The sequence below is a fragment of the Callithrix jacchus genome, chromosome 17 (assembly GCF_049354715.1).
Source record: "Callithrix jacchus isolate 240 chromosome 17, calJac240_pri, whole genome shotgun sequence".
NCBI lineage: Eukaryota > Metazoa > Chordata > Mammalia > Primates > Cebidae > Callithrix > Callithrix jacchus.
In genome coordinates, this window is record NC_133518.1 from 70890939 (window position 1) to 70914368 (window position 23430).

Below are 23430 nucleotides of genomic sequence, written 5' to 3' on the forward strand. Positions count from 1 at the left end.
GTGTATGTATTTTTAGTAGAGACAGGGTTTCACAATGTTGGCTAAGCTGGTCTTGAACTCCTGACCTCATGTGATCCGCCCTCCTTGGCCTCTCTAAGTGCTGCGATTACAGACATGAGCCACCATGCCTGGCCAGCTATTATTAATGTTTAAATTTTACCTTAGTTTTTAAGAAATGAAATCAAACTATGAATACTGCATAACATTTTTATGGGAAAGGTCATTTTGAGTTTGTTGCACGCCTGGTGTAGCCTCTTGTAGGTCATGAGACTAGGAAGTGGGAATCCTACTCAGAAGCCATGTTGCCAATTAAAACAGGGAAGATAGCTTCACAGTGACAAGGAAGATAATTGTCTAGCCTTGTACTGGGTACTTAATAAAGTCTCATCAAAACATTTTACTTAAAATTTTATTATGTTTGGCAAAGACAGATGAAAATAATTTTTAGTATGTGAGAGCAATTAAAATCTAAAGGTACTGTTGAAAGTATGGGAAAATTCAGAATAAGAATGTTAGCCTGTGTTCCTTTTTATTCACATGAATTCTTTCACTTTTGTCCTTTATTTCTTTAATGTTGTTAAAATATCATCTCTGTTGATTGCTTTATAGGTCCACTCAGCTGTTGAAGAAATGGATGGATTAGACGATGTTGAAAACAGCATGTTGTACTATAATCAAGCAGTCATTCTTTATCATCTGCGACAGTATACAGAAGCCATATCAGTTGGTGAAAAACTTTATCAGTTCATAGAGCCTTTTGGTATGTTATCTGTCAAGTCAAAAATTTCCCTATCTTCCCCATACTTGCAAAGTTGTCTGGTACTTTTTCCTAGATAACCTAAATCTGAGAAGTCCACGTCAGTATTCAAAGAAAAAAAGAAAAGCCGTATCAGCTTTTCCTAATGGTTAGAAAAGTTAAAAATGTAATCCAGGTTTTGTTTTGAGTGTCCCTTGCTTCCTAAATTTTGAAGAAAACTATTAAAAATGCTGTTGGGAAAGTGTTGAAAACACTTAGTGATTTGTTTTGCTGTTTAAACACTATGTTAGTGTACCTGATCCTTTCTTTCTTTAGTACATTAAGGAAGTAGCATTTTGGAACGTTCGGGGACAGTGAAGTGTTCATTTTTGCCTATTGCCTAACTGAAATTTTTGACGCTGATTATGGAGTAGGAAGTATGGAACTGTGTTAGCTTTTTTGCTGTCTTAATTAACTTACTAACCCCAAGTAGGAGTAGTAAGAAAAGTAAGGGCAAAGAACAAAAGGGCAAAGGAGAAAGCTGGACCCAGGAAACGGTTGTTGGAGAGGGCTCCTCATTTCCAGCCCACAAGCGGTCATATTCCATTTGTGAGTTACATTTTTGTCTTTTTTTCCATGATTACTTTCTTTTAAATTCAAAACATGAATGACAATTCCTAATTTATCAGGAACACCGAATTGCTGATGTGGTTACCACAGGACAAGTGGTGGGGTGTGATAGTGCTCTGTGGTGCTTTGGGAAGAGGTAGAGAGTCCCCTTTTGCTGACAGCTGGTTGAACAGCTGATTACTACGCCTCCAAAGAGCCATTTTGAATTGCTTCTCTTCTTTCCCTGAATCCTGAGAGCTTGGTAGCTGGACAGACTGGCCAGGAGAGACACCAGTGGTAAGGGTTTATGTAATTAGTGATCAAGTCTTTCTGTATAGCTAGAAATCAGAATTGCACTTTTAGGAATGTACATGTTTTTCTATGAAGCTTCTGTTATTGATGCTTCTTAGAATTTCCGGAATTCATGAAATCCTGTTAATCTGCACTGTTGCTGAACAGAAAATAAATAAATATATATATATATATATATATATATATATATATATATTTTTTTTTTTTTTTTTTGCAGAGACAAGTAAACATTTATTTTTGTACCTTTCCTCCTATGTGTATTTCAAGTCTTTCTCACAAGGCCCCTGAACAGAATATATTAATAGTAATCAACTGGTCGGTATTCACATCCATTTTTCTTTGAAAATATTATGGCTTTTTTTTAACTTTTACTGCTTGGTTTTTTTTAAAGACTACTTTTTAGAGAAGGTTTAGGTTTATAGCAAAACCAAGAGGAAAGTACAGAGATTTCCCATGTATCCTCTGCCCCAACCCATCCATAACCTCTCTCATTACCATTATTCCAACAGGGTGGTACATTTGTTGTAATTGATAAACCTACATTGACACATCATAATCATGCAAAGTTCACAGTTTGTGTTCGAGTACACTCTTGGTGTTGTATTTTCTATGTATTTGGACAAATATATCCATCATAGTATCATATAGAGTATTTTTTATTGCCCTAAGAATTCTGTGTTGTGCCTCTGCATTCCCTTTCTACGTATAACCACTGAATCTTTTTTACTGTCTGTATAGTTTTGCCTTTTCTACAGTGTCAAACTTAGAATCATAACTGCTCAGCTTCTCCTTTTTTTTGGAGGGGGATGGGGTCTTGTTCTGTTGCCCAGGCTGGAGTGCAGTGTTGTGATCTCCACTTACTGCACCCTCTGCCTCCTGGGCTCAGGTGATGCTCCCACCCCAGCTTCCTGAGTAGCTGGGGCTACAGTCCTGCACCATTATACCCAGGTAATTTTTGTAATTTTTCTAGAGATCAGGTTTCGCCAAGTTGCCTAGGCTGGTCTTGAACTCCTGGGCTCAAGCAATCTACCCACCTTAGCCTCCCAAAGTGTTGGGATTACAAGTGTGAACCGCCATGCCTGACCAGTACTCAGATTCTTCATACAACATACATTAATTGAGCACATGGGCCAATACTGTGGGCCAGACACTGTTCTGAGGTCTGGAGATAACATAGTGAATGAAATACGGAAACTCTACCCTCGTTAAGCTTCTATTCTAATGGGAGAGAAAGCAACATAATAAAAAAAACAGCTATCCCTTGGTAGTCAAGGAGGATTGGTTTTAGGACACCCTTCCTCAGATACCAAAATTTTCTGATACTTAAATCCCTTATATAAAATGGTGTAGTATTTACATATAGTCTGTGCACATCCTCCTGTACATTTTAAATAATCTCTAGATTACTTATACCTAATACACTGTAAATGCAATGAAAATATTTTTATAGCGTATTGTTTAGGGAACAGTGATGGGGAAAATGTCTGCAAGTTCAGTGCAGATGCAACAACTCTTTTCTTTCTTTTAATATTTTTAATCTGAGGTTGATGGAATCTGTGGGTGTAGAACCCACAGAAACAGGGGGCCGGCTGTATATTGAATGCTGTGAAGTAAAGCTAAAATTGAGGGAGAGTATAGAGATTAACTGTGGGGATGTTTTAAGTAAGGTACTCAAGCAAGGCCTGGGATGAGACCTGAATAAAGAAGGGACGCTACTCTTCTTCGCTTCTTTTTTTTTTTTGAGACAGAGTCTCACTCTGTCGCCCAGGCTGGAGTGTGCAGTTGTGCGATCTCGGCTCACTGCAACCTCTGCCTCCTGGGTTTAAGCAGTTCACCTGCCTCAGCCTCCCAAGTAGCTGGGACTACAGGCACATGTTGCCAAGGCTGGTCTCAAACTCCTGAGCTCAGACAATCCGCCTGCCTCGGCCTCCCAAAATCCTAGGATTATAGGTGTGAGCCTTGCTACTCTTTAGAGGGAAAACGTTCTCACCAGAGGCAATGGGATATGGAGAAGACTCGAGGTGAGAGGCATTGTTTGGTGAGAGCAATAGCAGCAAGGTCATTCTGACTGGAGCTGGGTGGGGAGGATAGTAGGAAATAAAGTTAGAAATAGCCATAGGTGGAACAGGTAAAGCCTAGAGCAGGGCTTACTGTCTTAGGTGCAGTGAGAAGCCCTTGGAGATATGTGATCTTTGCATACCAGCCATGTAAATTTCAGATTTTGAATGAATTCCACTCTTTAAAGGCTTTTGAAATTTTCTGTTTGAGACCTTATTTTTCCTTTTATCTTCTTTTTTGAAAGAAAAGATAGTTTTATGTCACACCATGTCAACTTCCCTCTCTTCATGGGGTTCTTTTTCTTTTGAAGGTCTTGTCTCTTGGCAGTCTCAATTTTCTGATTTACTCCAGTCCATATCTTGCTTCTTTTGCTTCTGTAATCAGATTTTTTTTCCTATCTCTGTGACCTAGAAAAGAAGTCTATTTCATAGAGTCATAGACTTTTAGTTAGAAGGAACTTCACAAGATCCCCTGATCTACCTCTCTGCCTTCAGGCAGGTAAAATATTCTCTTCATTTTACAGGTCAGCCAGCTGAGGTCTGAAAAGTTAAATGATGTATGGAGACCACACATACCTAGTTAGTGGCTGAATAGGTGAATTGAGTATCCCTTATCCAAAATGCTTGGGACCAGAGTGTTTCAGATTTGGGATTTTTTTTTTAAACGTTGGAATATTTGCATTATACTTACTGGTTCAGCATTCCTAACCTGAGGTCCAAAATGCTACCATGAGCATTTTATTTGACCATCATTGGCGTTCAGAAAGTTTTGGATCTTGAGGCTGGACACAGTGGCTCACACCTGTAGTCCCAGCGCTTTGTGAGGCCAAGGTGGCGGATCACTTGAGCTTAGGAGCTTGAGACTAGCCTTGGCAATATAATGAAACCTCGTCTCTATGAAAAAATTAGCCAGGCATGGTGGCACATGTTTGTGGTCCCAGCTACTTGGGAGGCTGAGGTGAAAAAATCTCTTGAGCCTAGTAGGCAGCAGTTGCAGTAAGCCAAGATTGTAACACTGTACTCCAGCCTGGGTGACAGAAGAAGACTCCATCTCAAAAACAAAACAAAAAAAAGTTTTGGATTTTGGAGTATTACAAATTTCGGATTTCAAAATTTCAGGTTAGGAATGCTCAACCTCTACTGGAATTCTTCATTATATATGCTAGTGTTTAGTAGATATTTTCTCAAGGAAGATGTAATCACTGGAATTTCTGAAATGAGACGCCTTCTAAGTGCCTAGTAAAATGACATTGTTAGCATTGCAAGTTGCTTCCATTTATGGCTCTAGGTGATACGCATTCATTGGCCTAAAGACTTAGGCTTTGCTATTTAAAGCTTTGTTTCGTTTTTGGAGGGTAGTCTGAGATGTGTGCTTTTTACTTTAGATTGTGACTATTATTTTCCTGTGTTTTTTTCTCCCAGAAGAAAAATTTGCCCAAGCAGTGTGTTTTTTGCTTGTAGACCTGTATATATTAACCTACCAGGCTGAGAAAGCTTTGCATCTTCTTGCTGTTCTAGAAAAAATGATTTCACAGGGTAATAATAACAAAAATGGAAAGAATGAGGTGAGTGTTTAAAGTTGATCAGAATAAAATCTAAAATATGATTCTCTCTGCTTGTTAGTTTACAGGATTAAAAAGAAAAAATATGATTAATATTTGTGGTTATTAACCATTTAACAGTTTTAAGATATAATTTTCATATCATAACCTTTACCATTTTAAAGTGTAGAGTTTAGTGGTTTTTAGTGTACTCACATTTGTACAACTATCACCACTATCTAGTTTTGGAATATTTTTATCACCCCAAAAAGAAACCCTGTACCATTTGCAGTCACTCCTGATTTCCCCCTTTCCTCATCCCCAAGCAGCCATTAATGTATTCACTGCCTCTGGATTTACCTTCTAGACATTACATATAAATGGAATCGTAATATGCAGCCATTTGTAACTGGCTTTTTTTACTTAGTATAATGCTTTCAAGCTTCATCCATGTTATAGCATATACTTATTTTTTTTCATATACTTCATGCCTTTTGTGGCTAAATACGAATATGGCACATTTAAAAATTTTTTATCAGTTGGTGGACATTTGGGTTCTTTTCTATTTTTGGTTATTATATATAGTGCTTCTATGAACATTTGTGTACCAATTTTTGTTACATGTTTTCAGTTATAATATTTGGATATAATATTTAGGAGTAGAATCACTGGGTTATATGGTATCTTAACTCTATATTTAACCCGATACAAGGGTTTTACAAAGTGACTGCACTATTTTAGATTCCCTCCAGCAACTTGTGAGGTTATAATTTCTCCACATTGTTACCAACACTTGTTATTGTCTTTAAAAAAATTTTTTTAGCAATCTTAGCAGGTGTGAAGTGGTATCATTACAGTTTTGATTTGCGTTTTCCTAATGACTAAGGATGTACATTGAGTATCTTTTCATATATGAGATATTATTTTTATAGAATTTAAAGATTGGAATTAAGACAAGAGAATCCATAATCTGGATAAACACTGTAGCTTTCATTAAGGAAAATTTCATCATTAAAGTTCTTCAAAAAATACATATGTGTCTGGGCGTGGTAGTTCATGCCTGTAATCCCAGCACTTTGAGAGGCCAAGGCAGGCAGATCACCTAAGGTCAGGAGTCTGAGACCAACCTGGCCAGCAAGGTAAAGCCCTATCTCTACTAAAAATACAGAATTTAGCTGGGCATGGTGTTGCATACCTGTAATTCCATCTACTCTGGAGGCTAAGGCATGAGAATCGCTTGAACCTGGGAGATGGAGTTTGCAGTGAGCCAAAGTTATGCCACTGCACTCCAGCCTGGGAGACAGAGTAAGACTCCAACTCAAAAAAAAAAAGAGCATCCATTTATAATGTCTAAGCTTCACCATGTTCTGTTGAGAGACTTGGTGCCCAGTACGAGTACATCCTGGGTCTCATGTTTTTTCTTTTGCTTGTGCTTCTGATTATCAAGAGACGACCCTTCTTTCTTCCTTTTTCTGCCCCTTTGTTTTCAAAGGAGTGTTTGCAGGAAACATTGTCAATGCCGTTTACCAGTGTACATTCTTGATGCTTAAAAAGAAAATAAATACCTGGCATTACTTTTTTCAATTTAAGGATGTGTTCATAAGGGATTTCAGTTGAATAACCTTAGCATTTTACCAAAACATTGTGTAGTAAAATATTTATATTTGCTGGGCACAATGGCTCACACCTGTAATTCCAGCACTTTGGGAGGCTGAGGCAGGAGGATCACCTGAGTTGGGAGTTCAAGATCAGCCTGACCAACATGGGGAAACCCCATCTCTATTAAAAATACAAAATTGGGCCGGGCACGGTGGATCACGAGGTCAAGAGATCGAGACTATCCTGGTCAACATGGTGAAACCCCATCAATACTAAAAATACAAAAAATTAGCTGGGCATGGTGGCGCGTACTTGTAATCCCAGCTACTCAGGAGGCTGAGGCGGGAGAATTGCCTGAACCCAGGAGGCGGAGGTTGTGGTGAGCCGAGATTGCACCATTGCACTCCAGCCTGGGTAATAAGAGCGAAACTCCGTCTCAAAAAAAAAAAAAGATTATGTTCAGTACATTAGTATTTGATTAAATATTATCTAGTTTAGCAGATGCTTATGTACTCTGCCAGCTTATAAGCTACTCTGCTAGATACTAAGGTGACAAAAACAAAAACATTGCAGTCCTCGCTTTCAAGGATCTGAGGTTTAGGAAGAGATAACATGGGCAGCATCTGTTCATGGACAGGGAAGAAAGAGGTCAAAGAAGTTAGGGGATGTTTCAAAGGAATTTAGATGTTTGATTTGGGCCTCAGAAAATGGTTCACAATTTGACAAGTCAGAGAAAGAAGGGTGGGTGGAGCAGGATAACCAGCCTGGCAGAGAATATCACAAAAGGTATGAGTTTGTGGTGTGCTGGAAACCTTTCTGGTAACGAAACAGACAGTACCAGAGAAATGCAGTGGAGAGCAGTGGGAGATGAGGTTGGCAATATGAGTATGAGTGATAGCTTGAAGAACTTTGAATACTAGGAAGTTCAGATTTCATGTGATTGGCAGTGTTCATAACAGAGAAAGTTTTAAGAAGTGGGTGATAGATTCTGTTCTGGGTTTTAGAAAGATAGAGTTTTTCTTAAGTAATATTCATGCTTTTTAAAACAAGTCCAGGCTAGGCACAGTGGCTCATGGCTGTAATCCTGGCACTTTGAGGGGCCAAGGCGAGAGGATCAGTTGAGCCCCAGAGTTTGAGATGAGCCTGGGCAACATAGGGAGACCCGTCTCTATGAAAAATTAGAATTAGTAAATAAAACCAGCTCATCGTTACATTCAACTGTGAGCTTCTCACAAGTAGAGTTTTGTGTCACCGACTTTAGACTACTGAACCTCAGTCTCTGGGAGTGGGACCTAAGTTTCTGCCATTTTTAAAGACAGGTTCTTGCTCTGCCACCTCAGGCTGGAGTACAGTCAGCACAATCACGGCCCACTGCAGCCTTCATCTCCTGGGCTCAGGCAATCTTCCCACCTCAGCCCCCTGAGTAGCTGGGACTACTGGTACATGCTACCACGCCCAGCTAATTTTTGTATTTTTTGTAGAGATGGGATTTCAACATGTTACCCAGGCTGGTCTTGAACTCCTGGGCTCAAGCGATTCACCCACCTCAGCCTCCCAGAGTGCTGGGATTACAGGCATGAACCACCATGCCTCACAAAGTATACATTTTGAAAATGCTCTCTAGGTAATTTAGATTAGCTCACTTGGAAATCACTGATTTAAACTATGGTCAAAAATGTTTAATTTTGGTAAACTTTGTCTTACCACCCTACAGACTGGTAATAACACCAACAAAGATGGATCTAATCATAAAGCTGAAAGTGGAGCCCTAATAGAAGCTGCAAAATCAAAGATACATCAGGTACTGTAAATTTTAAAGGGGAATAATACATCACATATATTTAATTGTAGTTCTATAAATGAAGCAATGAGATCATTGGAAGCGGTAAATAAGGCACATATATTTGTTTGACGTATTGTAGTTTAGAAGCACATTTATGCTAAATATATTTTGTTTAAGATGATAATATAGTTTATTTAAATTGCTCTATAAAGTTTGAGAGAAATAGCCTGGGAATGTACTGCATGATAAAATCAACTTGTGGAATTTTAAAAGTCATTGTTAGCCATGTGCAGATGATGATTCATAGGATTTTTCCCTGGAACTTGAGTAGTTGAGTTTTGTTTTGTTTTGAGATGGAGTCCCACTCTGTCACCCAAGCTGGAGTGCAGTGGCGCAGTCTCGGTTCACTGCAACCTATGCCTCTCAGGTTCAAGCGATTCTCCTGCCTCAGCCTCCCAAATAGCTGGGATTACAGGCGCATATCACCACACCCAGCTAATTTTTTGTATTTTTAGTAGAGGCAGGGTTTCACCATGTTGGCCAGGCTGGTCTCAAACTCCTGACCTCAGGTGATCCATCTGCCTCGGCCTCCCAAAGTACTGGGATTAGAGGTGTGAGCCACTGCACCCGGCTAAGTTTTTATTCTACCATGATTTTAGTATTTTGAAATATATTCAAAGAGTACAGTGAAAATAGCATTTTTTTTAATTCTAAACTCGATTTAGCAAGTAATTAGTATAACTATGTTGTAAATAGATTGGGTTTAATTTTCTTAACTAGAAAGTAAAACTTTATATAAATCCACCATAGTTCTAACATACTAACATTTTCCCTTTGACAGTATAAAGTACGAGCTTATATCCAAATGAAGTCTCTGAAAGCATGTAAAAGGGAAATCAAGTCAGTCATGAATACGGCTGGAAATGTAAGTTTCTTCTGGACTTTTGTTTTTTAGTTGTGTCTTTCTTTTTTAGACTATGGGTATTTGTCGGTTTTAAATAATTTACCTTAGTCTATTATATATACTGCCAGATATGAGCCTTGCTGTTTTAAAGTCGGGGAGTAGTAGTAATGCTGTGTCTATAGTTAAATATTTTTTTTTTACTTAAAATTACAACAAGCACTTTTCTATTTTATGTAGCCTACAAAAACCACCATTTTAAATAACTGCCTAGTAGTGTTTTGTGACTGGTTTTTCACAATTCACTTAAACATTTTGCTAATATTAGAAATTTAGGTTATTTTAGAATTTTTTAGTATTATAACTCAAAACATTTATGGCTGGGTGCAGTGGCTCATGCCTGTGATCCCAGCACTTTGGGAGGCCAAGGTGGGTGGATCACCTGAGGTCAGGAGTTCAAGACCAGCCTGACCAACATGATGAGACCCTATCTCTACTAAAAATACAAAAATTAGCCGGGTATGGTGGTGCATGCCAGTAGTCTCAGCCACTGGGGAGGCTGAGGTGGAAGGATCACTTGAACCCAGGAACTGGAGGTTGCAGTGAGCTGAGATCTTGCCATTGTACATCTTTAATAAATGTATTATTATATTTAATAATAATAGTAAAAACATACGTTACATCTTCAATAAATAGACTGTTACATCTTTAATAAATGTATTATTATTATTAAAGATGTTAAGAGTCAAACTGTAGCCAAAACTTGCCCCTTCCAAATGATGTTTGGCTTGATAGTACCTTCAGTTTAACTAGTAATAAAGTATTTGAGATAGAATTACTCCTTCCTTCCACACCCTCCACCCTAATCTTTGATTGATAATTTTTAAGATAGTGTAGGGAAGAAACAGAATTGTGAACAATCTTGATGCTTCTAGGAAAACTAAATTTAGAAGCATAAAGTCATGAGAAAATATGGTTAGAAATCTCAGGCGTGATCCAGATTCGTCAGAGTTACTATGCTGTGATTTTCAAGAAGAATTTTGGCTTAGATACACCTGAGCTTGGGAGGGAAAGGCCTAATTAGCCAGCCAGCCATTATCAAACCTTTGTAAAAAAAAAAAATGATAAAAGACTTAATTCCTGCCTTAATGGAGACCAGGGTCATAGAAAAAAGACAAATGAAAATTAATATAATTCGGCGTATAACGGTCATCTTAAATCAGCAAAAACTTCAGGAGGAATAGCCACCACTAAGAAAGAATAAGTGCTGAGGTGGTACACGCCTGTAATCCCAGCACTTTGGGAGACTGAGGCGGGCAAATCAGAAGGTCAGGAGTTTGAGACCAGCCTGGCCAAATGGTGAAACCCCATCTCTACTAAAAATACAAGAAATTAGCTGGGCATAGTGGCAACCGCCTATAGTCCCAGCTACTTGGAAAGCTGAGGCAGAAGAATCACTTGAACCCGGGAGGCAGAGGTTGCAGTGAGCCAAGATCACATCATTGCACTCAAGCCTGGGCGACAGAGCGAGACTCTGTCTCAAAAAAAAAAAAAAAAAAGCACTGAAAGCCCTTGTCTCCTTAGTGATCAGAACTCTGGGATGGGCAAGAAGCAGAGCAAAGGAGGCTCATGTCTGTAATGCCAGTGCTTTGGAAGGCTGAGGCAGGGGGATCACCTGAGGTCAGGAGTTCGAGACCAGCCTGGCCAACATGGGGAAGCGCTGTCTCTACAAAAATTAGCCAGGCGTGGTGATACATACCTGTAATCCCATCTACTCGGGAGGCTGAGGCAGGAGAATTGTTTGAACCCAGGAGTCAGAGGTTACAGTGAGCCAAGATCATGCGACTGCACTCCAGCCTGGGCAACAGAGCAAGACTTCGTCTCAAATAAATAAATAAATAAATATTCAAGATGTCCTCCTGAATGGATGTTTAGTCTCCAGAGCTCTGCATGCTTTCATACTCTAAATGGGTGCTACTATTTAGAGGGTCCTCCACCATGAGGATTCTTAGGATAAGTGAAAGGTAATCTGCCAATCAAAATGTGATTTTTGGAACAGCAAGATTAGTGCTTGCAAATAAGACATTCTGTCAAAAAATTCTTCCGTTTATAGAATGACAGTTTTTTTTTTTAATTTGGAAAAGTATTTGTTTATATCTGTAAGTTCTAATGAAAGGTACATTTGTATCCTAAAAAGTAAGAAAGATCTCCAGTCTCTCTAATAACTATTAAAATGAAGGCCATAGCATGCTGTCAAATTGATTTTCAGCTAGTAGTGTAGTGGATGAACACAATCAGTTGATACAGACTTTATTCTGGTTTTTTTTTTTTTTTTTTTTTTTTTGAGAAGTGGTATCGCTCTGTCGCCCAGGCTGGAGTGCAGTGGTGTGATCTTGGCTCATTGCACCCTCTGCCTCCCAGATTCAAGGGATTCTCCTGCCTCAGCCTCCCGAGTAGCTGGGATTACATACATGTGTCACCACACCCAGCTAATTTTTGTATTTTAGTAGAGACGGACTTTCACCATGATGGCCAGGCTGGTACAGACTATATTCTTATACATATACTTATATTAATTTTTTCAGGTAGACACTTAGCAATTCTTTTTACAAAGTGCTCTCTGGCAAGTTTCAATTTTTTAGATTGTGAGAGCAATGAAAAATCTAGAGACTATATAGTTTTTTGTGACTGTGACTTAATTAATTAATTTATGGTTTTGAACACGTCAGTACAACAGTATAATTAAGATCCTACATTAGGCATCTGAAAACAATTATAAGTAATGTTTATATTTTCTCTACAGTCTGCACCCTCTCTCTTTCTTAAAAGCAATTTTGAGTACTTAAGAGGTAATTATCGAAAAGCGGTGAAGCTATTGAATAGTTCAAACATCGCTGAGCATCCAGGATTCATGAAAACAGGTAAAAGAATATTGTGAAATTTTAAGTTTTTTATCTTCCTCTTCTACCCCTTCTTACTTGTGCACCTCCCAACACCCAGTCTTTCAAGTAATTTATGCTAATTTTTCTTTTTCTTTTTTTTTTTGGCTCTATATGCTCTGATTCTTTTCGGGTAGGGAACGGAGTATCACTCTGTCTCCCAGGCTGGAGCGCAGTGGCGCAATCTTGGCTTACGGCAACGTCTGCCTCCTGGGTTCAGGCGATTCTTCGGCTCAGCCTCCTGAGTAGTGGGATTACAGGCGTGCAGCACCACACCCAACTAATTTTGTATTTGTAGTAGAGACGCGGTTTCTCCATTGTTGGTCAAGCTGATCTAGGCCTTCTTACCTCAGGTTATCTGCCCACCCTGGCCTCCAGAAGGACTGAGATTATAGGTGTGAGCCATTGCACCCTGCCATATGCTAATTTTTCAATGAAAATACTTTAATATTTCTGCTGCAAAAAAATTCCGGAAATTCTTGTCTCTACTTTAGAAGAAACCTCATTACTTCTTGCTTTTACTTTGCTTTCTTTCCTTTTTTTAGATTCTTTTCCAGATTGGATCGCTTTTTTCTTTTCCTTTCCTTTCTCTTTCTCTTCTTTTTCTTTTTGAAACAGGATCTTGCTTTGTCACCCAGGCTGGATGCAGTGCTACAATCACAGCTCACTCAGCTCACTACCTCCTGGGCTCAAGCGATTCAATCGCCTCAGCTTCCCAGGTAGCTGGGACTGTAAGAATGTACCACCATGCCTGGCTTATTTATTGTAGAAACAAGGTCTCACTATGTTGCCAGGCTGGTCTCAAACTTTTGGGCTCAAGTGATCTGATGACCTCTGTCTCCCAAAGTGATGGGATTACAAGCGTGCCACTGTGCCTGACCCAGATATCTTTTCTTTAACCCAACTTGCTCTTTTTTTTTTTTTTCTCGAGACAGTCTTGCTCTGTTGCCCAAGGTGGAGTGCAGTGGCACGATCCTGGCTCACTACAACTTGCACCTCCCGGGTTCAAGTGATTATCCACCTCAGCCTCCTAAGTAGCTGGGACTACAGGCATGTACCACCACACTCAGCTGATTTTTCTGTTTTTTTGGTACAGTCTGGGTTTCATCATGTTGGCCAGGCCAGTCTCAAACTCCTCACCTCAAGTCATCTGCCCACCTCAGTGTCTTAAAGTGCTGGGATTACAGGTATGAGCCACTGCACCTGGCTCTTTCATTTGTTTTTATAAGGTCCTTGGACTTTTGCTTTGTGACCTTTTAAGTAAATAATATAATGTTCTTAACTTTTTTCTGCCATAAAGGCAGTTAATAATACGATTTTTTTCAGTAACTTGCCCAATGAATAGGACTTCTTTAGATCATTAACTATATCAAAAAATCTTTCTATAAAGCTATGAAGATAAGTGTTATTACATATTCTTACCTCTATTTAGAAAGTCTTACAAATCCCTTAATATTAATGGTAACATGAAAGTAAAAATTGTGAATGTCATTTAGGTTTATATCATTACTATTTTATGGAGCAGGAGAAGGAAAATCATTTATTCAAGAAATGAGGATAAACTATTGAAAATGTATGTTTTGTCTCAAGTTTAAAATGCAAACTACATGGTTTTTGGTTTGTTTTGGATTCTATTTAGATACACACACGAGTATACCTGCAAACACACTCAGACCTTCCCCCATTTACCCTTTCAGTTCACTGGAGTGATGGAGGATGGAGAAGGGCACTTTGTTCCTTATAATTCTATTGAGGGTATTCTTTCTTTTCTAAATACCCATTTCTAATTCTGCTCAATTTTAGTTTTTTGTTTTCATTGTTGTAGTTTCTCCTCACAGTCCACTTGGCCGAGCTAGTCTCAAACTCTTGACCTCAAGTGATTCACCCGCCTGGGCCTCCCAAAGTGCTGGTATTACAGGCATGAGCCACAGTGCCCGGCCTCACTCCGTCCTTTTCTGTATATTCTTGCTATTCATTTAATATACTTTGGCAGTTTCCACATATACTTGCTTCCTTGTTTCTAATTTCTACGTAATATTTCATTGGTAGATACAATGCATAAACATTACTGAGAAATATTTTTTGTTTTTGCATTTTTGTATCATTTGTCTACAGTTATTAAAAATTAGCTGGGCATGGTAGCACATGCCTGTAATCCCAGAACTTTGGGAAGTGAAGGCAGAAGGATTGTTTGAGCCCAGGAGTTCAAGACCAGGCTAGGAAATATAGTAAGACCCTGTCTGTTTAAAAAATTATTTTTAAAAAGGAAAAAATATAGAACAAAATTAGGCTAACAAAATAGGATTGGTTTTTAAAAATAATTTTTCTCACCTTTAATAAAAGAGATTTTAAAAGGAGTTTTTAAATTTTTCAGATGTTTCCTAAATTTCAAATGCCTTGTCAACCGTTCTTTAGGTAGTAAGTGGAATGGTAACAGGGTTAACCCAACAAAGATAAGCCCAATTCTTGTCTGAGGAACATCAACATTAAAATATTTCTGTGGACACATTTTGTTGTGTTTTTCTCAGGTGAATGCTTGAGATGCATGTTCTGGAACAACCTTGGGTGCATCCATTTTGCCATGAGCAAGCACAATTTGGGATTATTCTACTTTAAAAAGGCTCTGCAGGAGAATGACAATGTCTGTGCACAGCTGAGTGCAGGCAGCACTGATGCAGGTAAGCCCAGTACTGGGGGACAGTTTGTATTTATTACTTCAGAAAAGCGTGATTTAAAAAGCATGAATGTGGTACAAGTACCCACCTTGTAGACTTATAAACAGTTAACTCTGATCTTACCCAACAAGCTTGGCTCTGGGGATTTTTAGTAGATATTGCTGCTTTGAATAGCAATTACAAGGTGTTAAGAGTAATTCTGAATTATCTAGAGATTTAAGTTGCATTCCATTTTTCATGAATTTGAAAATGACTGATTCCCTGTGGTAATATTATATACCAGAATGTTTGATTAGTCACAACATGGCTGTGCCAAACTAGGTTTATTTTATATATATATATATTAAAATATATATAATATACATATATAATAAAAATATATATAATAAAATATATATATAAATATATATATATATTTTTTTTTTTGAGACAGAGTCTAGCTCTGTCACCCAGGCTGGAGTGCAGTGGTGCAATTTCAGCTCATTTTAACTTCTGCCTTCTGGGCTCAAGTGTCCCTCCCACCGCAGCCTCCTGAGTAGCTGGGACTATAGATATGTGCCACTGCACCTGGCTAATTTTTGTGTTTTTTGTAAAGACAGGGTTTTGCATGTTACCTAGGCTGGTCTGGAACTCCTGGGCTCAAGGGATCCTCCTACCTCCGCCTTCCAAAGTGCGGGAATTACAGGTGTGAGCCACTGTGCCCAGTTTATTATAGATTCTTTGCAGAGTTTTGCATGTGATACTGTTGGTTAGCATCTGACAGTCTTTAAGCAAATTCTTAATGTTTATCCTTTAATATTCATTATCATGGGGATCCTTGATCCGAAATGCCTAATATCAAGCAATTATTTAGCTTTTAAAAATAACCTATTTAATGACAAAGGTATTCTAAATCAAAATAGACTGTAACACTGAATAAATAGGTGATAACACATGATAATAAAATTGTTAACCAAAATGAAGGAAAAAAAATTTTTTTTTGAGACCAAGTCTCATTGTGTTGCCCAAGCTGGAGTGCAGTGGCACGATCTTGGCTCACTGTAGCTTCTACCTCCTGGGTTCAAGTGATTCTCCTGCCTCAGCCTCCTGAGGATCTGGGACTACAGGCATGTGCCACCATGCCCACTTAATTTTTGTATTTTTAGTAGAGATTTGGTTCACTATGTTGGCCAGGCTGGTCTTGAACTTCTGACCTTGTAATCTGCCCACCTCGGCCTCCCAAAGTTCTGGGTTTGCAGGCATGAGCCACCATTCCCTGCCGAAAATTTTAAAAAGTGGAAACTTCTTACAGACTCTAAATATGTTAGCTGGGAGAGATGGCTTATGCCTGTAATCCCAATATTTAGGGGAGGCCAAAGTGGATCACTTGAGTCCAGGAGTTCAAGACTAGCCTGAGCGACATACAGAGACCCCATTGCTACAAAAATAAAAGTAAAAATTAAACAATAAAAGAGAATAAAGTAAAAATGTAGAAAAGCAGTATAAGATTCAAAGGAGTGAGAGTGGGTCCTATCTCTTACCTTTGCCTTCCTGGAGCATTGTTACCTGAGTAGCTGGTGAATAAGAAGAGACATCTCTGGCTCTGCCAGCATAAATAACTGAGATGACTGGAAAATATTTGTGGGGTTGAGGATGGAATCCACCATTGGTAACAGCTATAATCAGATTAGGATTATTGGTGTCAAACATGGTAGTGTCTAAGTACTTAATGGAATGAATGTTTTCAAGGTAACTGTTACTAATGATTTATTCTTATCTAATTTTTATCACTAGGCAAAAAATTTTCAGGAAGACCCATGTGTACATTACTAACCAATAAGAGATATGAGCTGCTGTATAACTGTGGAATTCAGCTTCTTCACATTGGAAGGCCTCTTGCTGCCTTCGAATGCCTGATTGAAGCTGTTCAGGTTTATCATGCAAATCCTCGCCTCTGGCTACGGCTGGCTGAATGCTGCATTGCTGCCAATAAGGGGGTGAGTGCTGCTTGGTATCTTTTTGGACCCTATCTTACCTCCACTTACTACGTGGAATGTAAAAAAAAAGAAACTTTGAAACATACATAAGACATCATTCTCTTTTATTTATTTATTTGTATTTTATTTATTTCTTTTTGAGATGGAGTTTCTCTTGTTGCCTAGGCTGGAGTGCAATAGCGCAATCTTGGCTCACTGGAACCTCCGCCTCCCAGGTTCAAGCGATTCGCCTACCTCACTCAGCCTCCCAAATAGCTGGGACTACAGGCATGTGTCACCATGCCTGGCTAATTTTGTATTTTTAGTAGAGACAGGGTTTCACCATGTTCCCCAGGCTGGTTTTAAACTCAGATGATCCACCTACCTTGGCCTCCACTTTCCACTCTCAAAGTGCTGGGATTACAGGTGTGAGCCACAGCACCTGGCCATCATCATTCTCTTTTTAACTATCATTGAATATATAGATGGTCTTCTTTAACCACTGGGAAAAAAATTTAGTTTCAAAAACTCGTTCGTTGGCTGGGCACAATGACTCACGCCTGTAATACAAGTACTTTGGGGGGCCAAGGTGAGTAGATCACTTGAGCTCAGGAGTTCAAGACCAATCTAGGCAACATAGTGAGACCGAGACTTCCATCTCTACAAAAAATTATCTTGGTGTGGCGGTGAGTGCCTGTAGTCCCAGCTAATCAAGAGGCTGAAGTGGGAAGATAGTTTGAGCCCAGGAGGTATAGGTTGAAACTAGACCAGATAGAGCCACTGCACTCCACCCTGGGCAACAGAGTGAGACAATGTCTCAAAAAAATGAAAATGAAAATTTAAAAAGTCATTTGTTAACATTCTCATTCTTGGTAAGTATGGCAACATTAAAGAGTTGAAGCCAGTCAGAAAGTCATGTATGTTGGAACAGTGGCCTGCTAGCTGCTGCAGGGGTCGGGAGCCATGCCATCTGCTGGCGTAAGAATAGTGTTGTGTAGCCTGCTGATCAGAGGTCACAATGTAGGAAGAACTGCATTAAGCTGAGTTTCCTTCAATGCCTGAGGGTTCTACTTTGGTTTCAGTAAATGATACAGAGTTTATGGATTACCAGGCTATTTCGGACACATGATTGCCCGTGGTAGCTATGAAAATAGGCCAGTTTACATTGATGTCTCTGCTTAGATTATCTCCAAATGGCAATTGGTCAAAGCAATTTGAATTTCGGTTTGGGAAGGATCAATAGGAGATAGGGGAAAGATGGATTGTATCAGAATTACCAGATACTTGTATCTTCCATTTGCTACCCATCCCCTGCTCACGCTGTGCTTTTTGGATGTGTATAAATATTGGGAAGGTATGGTACCTGGAGGCTTTACCTTGCATGCCTGCCATAGGTGATACAAATGTTGAGGCTTTCCTCCTGCTGAACAGTTTCAGAGAAGTACAAGAGCTAAAGGGGTTAAAGAGATGTTTGCTAGTTTTCATACATAGTACTTCCGTAGTTTATGATTTGAGTATACCATTAGAGGAAGAGATGAATGATGTCTTTGAAAGACTTTATTTAATTATACTTTGCTTTTTAAAAGACAACTTTCTTATTGGTTAATTATTAACTGATAAACAGTTCTAGGCAGAATTTAGACTTCTTAAAGTTGCAAGAAGCAATTAGAAATTGCTTATTCTCTTTCATCTGTTTATAAATTTAAGTGTTGGGGGCCTTTCTTTGGTATTTACTGGCAACCAGGGAGTTACTTTTTTCTGGGACTAGGGAAAGATTGTAAAGTTTAACATTTTCTTTTTAAATTAACTGATTTTAGAAATAGTACTTTTAGGGCCCCCCTAGAGGAAAAGGAGGGGGAGGGGAGATTAAGTATTTTCCATATTAATATACTGCCAGTCCTGTTTTTTTTTTTTTTTTTTTTTTCTAGAAAAGTTCTAAATTCATAATTTTTAAAAAATGGTAAAGATGACTTTTGGTTGCCATAACTTCATGAACACACACAATCTGTACTACAAGTAGAAAACTTGCCACCAATAATATCTTTGCGCTTTTCCTCCTCCTGAAAAAAACTTTAGGGTAACCTAAAAAATAGTAAAAACAAGCCCAAAACACTAATAAAATCAGAGGACAGATCCCAATAGGAGTAACTGTAAACTCCAAATAAAATTTCATAAAATTTGTTTTATTTAGTCAGGACAGAAGGTATGCTGAACAAAGCAATTTGTAACTTCAGAAATAAATTTATTTTGGATAAAAAAAAATTGTTTACTTGTTTATGTTAAGGAGGTCATTTTGTCCTGTATATCTGGTACATGTTATTTCAGACTTGGCAGAGGTAAATCTTATATTTACCTGGGCAGTGTATAATATATGGGAAAAGATCTGCTAAACAAAAATAGTCTCAATAGTTTAATTACAATGATCCTTTTACCTTAAAACTGATCTGGCACACTTTCTGGCTATTAGGGATTGAAGGTATGGATTATTATTGTAAGTTTTTAGTTCCATTCCATCACAGGCCAGTTTGTTTTCATCTGTTGCATCTTCAGATCTAGCCATTTGGATCATTTTTGATGGCCTTAGCAACAGAAGACATTATGGATGAATCACTGTAAAACTGTCACCACAACTAGGAAAAGAAGTCAGAACAGAAGTCCTCCTAAGAATGGTTTAGAATATCCACTTTTTCATTAATATTGCATGGCCTTCTCTATACACAATTAGTTTTGATCAGAGCAGTTTTATTTTTCTATTATTGTATTTTTAGCACAGTGTAGTATATTCTTTATTAAAAGTCATATATGGAAGTGCAACTATAAGTTATGTTCAGGAGCAATAAGTAACAGTAAAGAAACATTTATGTTTAGAGAAAATATTTTTTGCAGTGCAAAGATTAGTTTTGCAAATTCATATTGATTAACTCCGGATTGTTCCAGTATGTAAGAAATTGAATGTCACTGTAAGATAGCTGGTTGGGATTCCACCTGCAGGTAAATTAGAGACATGTTTTATTTCATTTTTGAGACAGAGTCTCACTCTGTCACTTAGGCTGGAGTGCAGTAGCGTGATAATGGCTCACTGCAGCCTTGACCTGGTGTCAATCTTTCCACCTCAGCTTCCCTAGTAGCTGGGACTACAGACATGCACGACCACACTTGGCTAATTTTTGTATTTCTTTGTATAGATGGAGTTTCAAGCAATCATCCACCTTGACCTCCCAAAGTGCTGGGATTATAGATTCAAGCCACCATGCCCAGCTTAGTTTTATTTTTTTAATAAAAAAACATTTTTCCTGGCTGGGCATGGTAGCTCACACCTGTGATCTCAGCACTTTGGGAGGCTGAGGCAGGTGGATCACTTGAGGTCAGGAGTTTGAGACGAGCCTGGCCAAAATGGTGAAACCCCATCTCTTCTAAAAATACAAAAATTAGCCAGGTGTGGCGACAGGTGCCTGTAATCCTAGCTACTCTGGAGACTGAGACAAGAGAGTCGCTTGAACCCAAGAGGTAGAAGTTGTAGTGAGCACCACTGCACTCCAACCTGGGCAACAGAGAGTTGGCAAAAGTCTTGTCTCTAAAAAAAATTAATACAAAAATTAGCTAGTCATGGTGGCATGCACCTGTACTAGTAGTCTCAGCTACTTGGGAGGCTGAAGTGGGAGGATACTTGAGCCTAGGAAGTAGAGGTTGCAATGAGCCGACATCATGCCACTGTACTTCAGCCTGGTGACAGAGCCAGACCTTGTCTTTAAAAAAAAGTAAGGGCAGCCAGGTGTGGTGGCTCACGCCTGTAATCCCAGCACTTTGGGAGGCTAGGGCAGGCAGATCAAGAGGTCAGGAGTTAAGAGACCATCCTCGCTAACACGATGAAATCCTGTCTCTACTAAAAATCCAAAACATTAGGTGGGCATACTGGTACACACCTGTAGTCCCAGCTACTCAGGAGGCTGAGGCAGGAAAATCACTTGAACCCGGGAGGCAGAGGTTGCAGTGAGCTGAGATGCCGCCACTGCACTCCAGCCTGGGCAACAAAGCGAGACTGCATCTCAAAAATAATTTAAAAAAAAATTTTAACAAGGGCAAAAGAAAAAGGTAGATACAGGGTCTCACTGTGTTGCCCAGGCTGGTTTCGAACTTCTTATTTCAAGCGATCCTCCTGCCTCAGCTTCCCAAAGGGCTGGGATTACAAGCATGACAGCCACTGCGCCTAGCCAAATTAGAGACTTAGAATGAAGGGGGACGATAAATGAAATTATCACTGCGAGGTCTATAGTTAGATAATACATTTTAATCAGATATCCTAAAGTACTATGTTGTGTAAATGCTTTTATTATTTTCACTTTGTTTATTCATTTGGTTTGGGGATTTTAATCTCCTAGAAGGCAAGAATTGTGTTCATGTAAGTTTTTGCCTTGTACAGCTTAAGTTTATATGTTGTTGACAATTTAATTAATACTTTGAGTAAAGAAAGAAATTATCTGTGTTCTAGGAAGTGGAGCTTCTTCCCGGCCTTTTTTTTTTTTTTCTTTTTTGGAGCTCCATGTGCCTTTATTAGCTGAGCCACTACTTGGGCGTGAAGCAGGAATAGTGGGTGGCCCCAGTGCCCGGCCGGGCGTGCTTCACGGGCTTGTAGGTGATGGAGAACTCACCCAGGTAGTGGCCGATCATCTCCGGCTTGATCTCCACGTGGCTGAAGGTCTTGCCGTTGTAGACGCCCACCATACTGCCCACCATCTGGGACGGGATGATCACGTCCGGTCGGCGCAGGAACACTTCCGCCTTCGCCACTTCCGGCTTCTCCATGAGCGGTTCCGCCTTCGTGGCCTTGCGCAGGCGCTTCAGCAGCAAGTGCTGCTTCCGCCGCAGGCCCGGGTTCAGCTGCTGCCGCTGGCGCCCCCTGTACAGCTGCATCAGCTGCTCGTAGGGCATGTCCAGCAGCTGGTGCACGTTCACGCCGTGGTAGGTGAACTTGCAGAAGGTCTGCTTCTTCTGCTTTACCTCTGCCGTTCTTGCCGGATCCTCAGAAAAGACCACTCTGTTTTGGTTTGGTTTGGTTCTGTTTGGTTTTTTGAGACAGAGTCTTGCTCTGTCGCCCAGGCTGGAGCTCAGTGATGCGATCTCAGTTCATTGCAACCTCTGCCTCCCAGGTTCAAGCGATTTTCCTGCCTCAGCCTCCCAAGTAGCTGGGATTACAGGCATGAGCCACTGCGCCAGGCCGCTACTTTTTGTTTACATGAGATTGGAGAAAATTGTAAGAGCAAAATCCAACTGAATTATTACCCGATAATTTATTTAAAATTTTTACTTAGAATATTCTATACCTCCACTACCATGCCACATATTATAGATACTTTAACACCAGAGTAAGGAAAATAAGCCCAAAATACAGTGTAAAAGAAAAGGGTGGCCAGGCTCAGTGGCTCACACCTGTAATCCCAGCACTTTGTGAGGCCGAGGCAGGCGGATCACAAGGTCAGGGGTTCAAGACTAATCTGACTAACATGGTGAACCCCTGTCTCTACTAAAAATACAAAAATTAAAAATTAATAAAAAGTTTGTTAAAAGGACAAAAGGAAAAGGTAGATACGGGGTCTCGCTTTGTTGCCCAGGCTGGTCTCAAACTCCTAGTTTCAAGCGATCCTCCTTCCTCATTTTCCCAAAGGTCTAGGATTACAGGCATGAGCTACTGCGCCCAACCAAATTAGAGACTTTGAAGGGAGACGATAAATAAAATTATCACTGTGAGCTCAAAAGTGAGATAATACATCTTAATCAGGTATCCTAAAGTACTATGTTGTGTAAGTGCTTTTATTATTTTCACTTTATTTTGGGGGGGGACAGAGTCTCTCTGTCACCAGGCTGGAGTGCAGTAGCACCATGTCTGCCTCCCCGGTTCAGGTGATTCTCCTGCCTCAGCCTACTGAGTAGCTAGGACTCCAGACGCGCACCACCACGCCCAGCTAATTTTTGTATTTTTAGTAGATAAGGGATTTCACCATGTTGGCCACGATGGTCTTGATCTCTTGAACTCGTGACCTGCCCGCGTCAACTTCCCAAAGTGCTGGGATTACAGGCGTGAGCCACCGCACCCGGCCATTATTTTCACTTTAATGTTTATTCATTTGGTTTGGGGATTTTAATTTCCTGGAAGGCAAGAATTGGGTTCATGTAAACTTTTACCATGTACAACTTATTAAAGTTTATATGTTGTTGACAATTTAATAATACTTTGAGTAAAGAAGGAAATTATCTGTGTTTTAGGAAGTGGAGCTTCTTCCCGGCCTTTTTTTTCCCCCCCCCCCCCATTTTGGAGCTCTTTGTGC

General features: G+C 39.6%; 2 protein-coding genes across 14 annotated transcripts in view; one reads left to right on the forward strand and one right to left on the reverse strand.

Annotated features, from left to right (window-relative positions):
• The window catches only part of CNOT10 (CCR4-NOT transcription complex subunit 10), an 85712-nt gene that overhangs the window by 20582 nt on the left and 41700 nt on the right, over nt 1-23430 (forward strand). For all 12 annotated transcript variants that reach the window (XR_013528719.1, XR_013528718.1, XR_004736037.3 and 9 more), the window contains 7 exons: nt 610-760; nt 5137-5279; nt 8569-8655; nt 9479-9562; nt 12342-12459; nt 15006-15155; nt 16926-17128. Coding sequence is in view for 8 of the 12 variants with exons in the window: in XM_002759706.5 (XP_002759752.2) it covers nt 610-760; nt 5137-5279; nt 8569-8655; nt 9479-9562; nt 12342-12459; nt 15006-15155; nt 16926-17128 (936 nt within the window). In the remaining 4 variants the exon portion in view is untranslated. The remainder of the gene's footprint in view (nt 1-609; nt 761-5136; nt 5280-8568; nt 8656-9478; nt 9563-12341; nt 12460-15005; nt 15156-16925; nt 17129-23430) is intronic.
• Nucleotides 394-23410, reverse strand: LOC118148934 (small ribosomal subunit protein uS19-like). 2 transcript variants are annotated; one of them, XM_035278530.3, is made up of 3 exons: nt 21757-23410; nt 16673-16807; nt 394-6800 (listed from the first exon to the last, which is right to left on the reverse strand). In XM_035278530.3, exons 1-3 carry the CDS (start codon nt 22034-22036, stop codon nt 6769-6771), a joined length of 447 nt encoding a protein of 148 aa, XP_035134421.3. In that variant the 5' UTR covers nt 22037-23410; the 3' UTR covers nt 394-6768. The 2 variants fall into 2 exon arrangements, with proteins under 2 accessions (XP_035134421.3, XP_035134422.2); XM_035278531.3 differs by lacking the exon at nt 16673-16807 and having other exon boundaries at nt 21757-22628.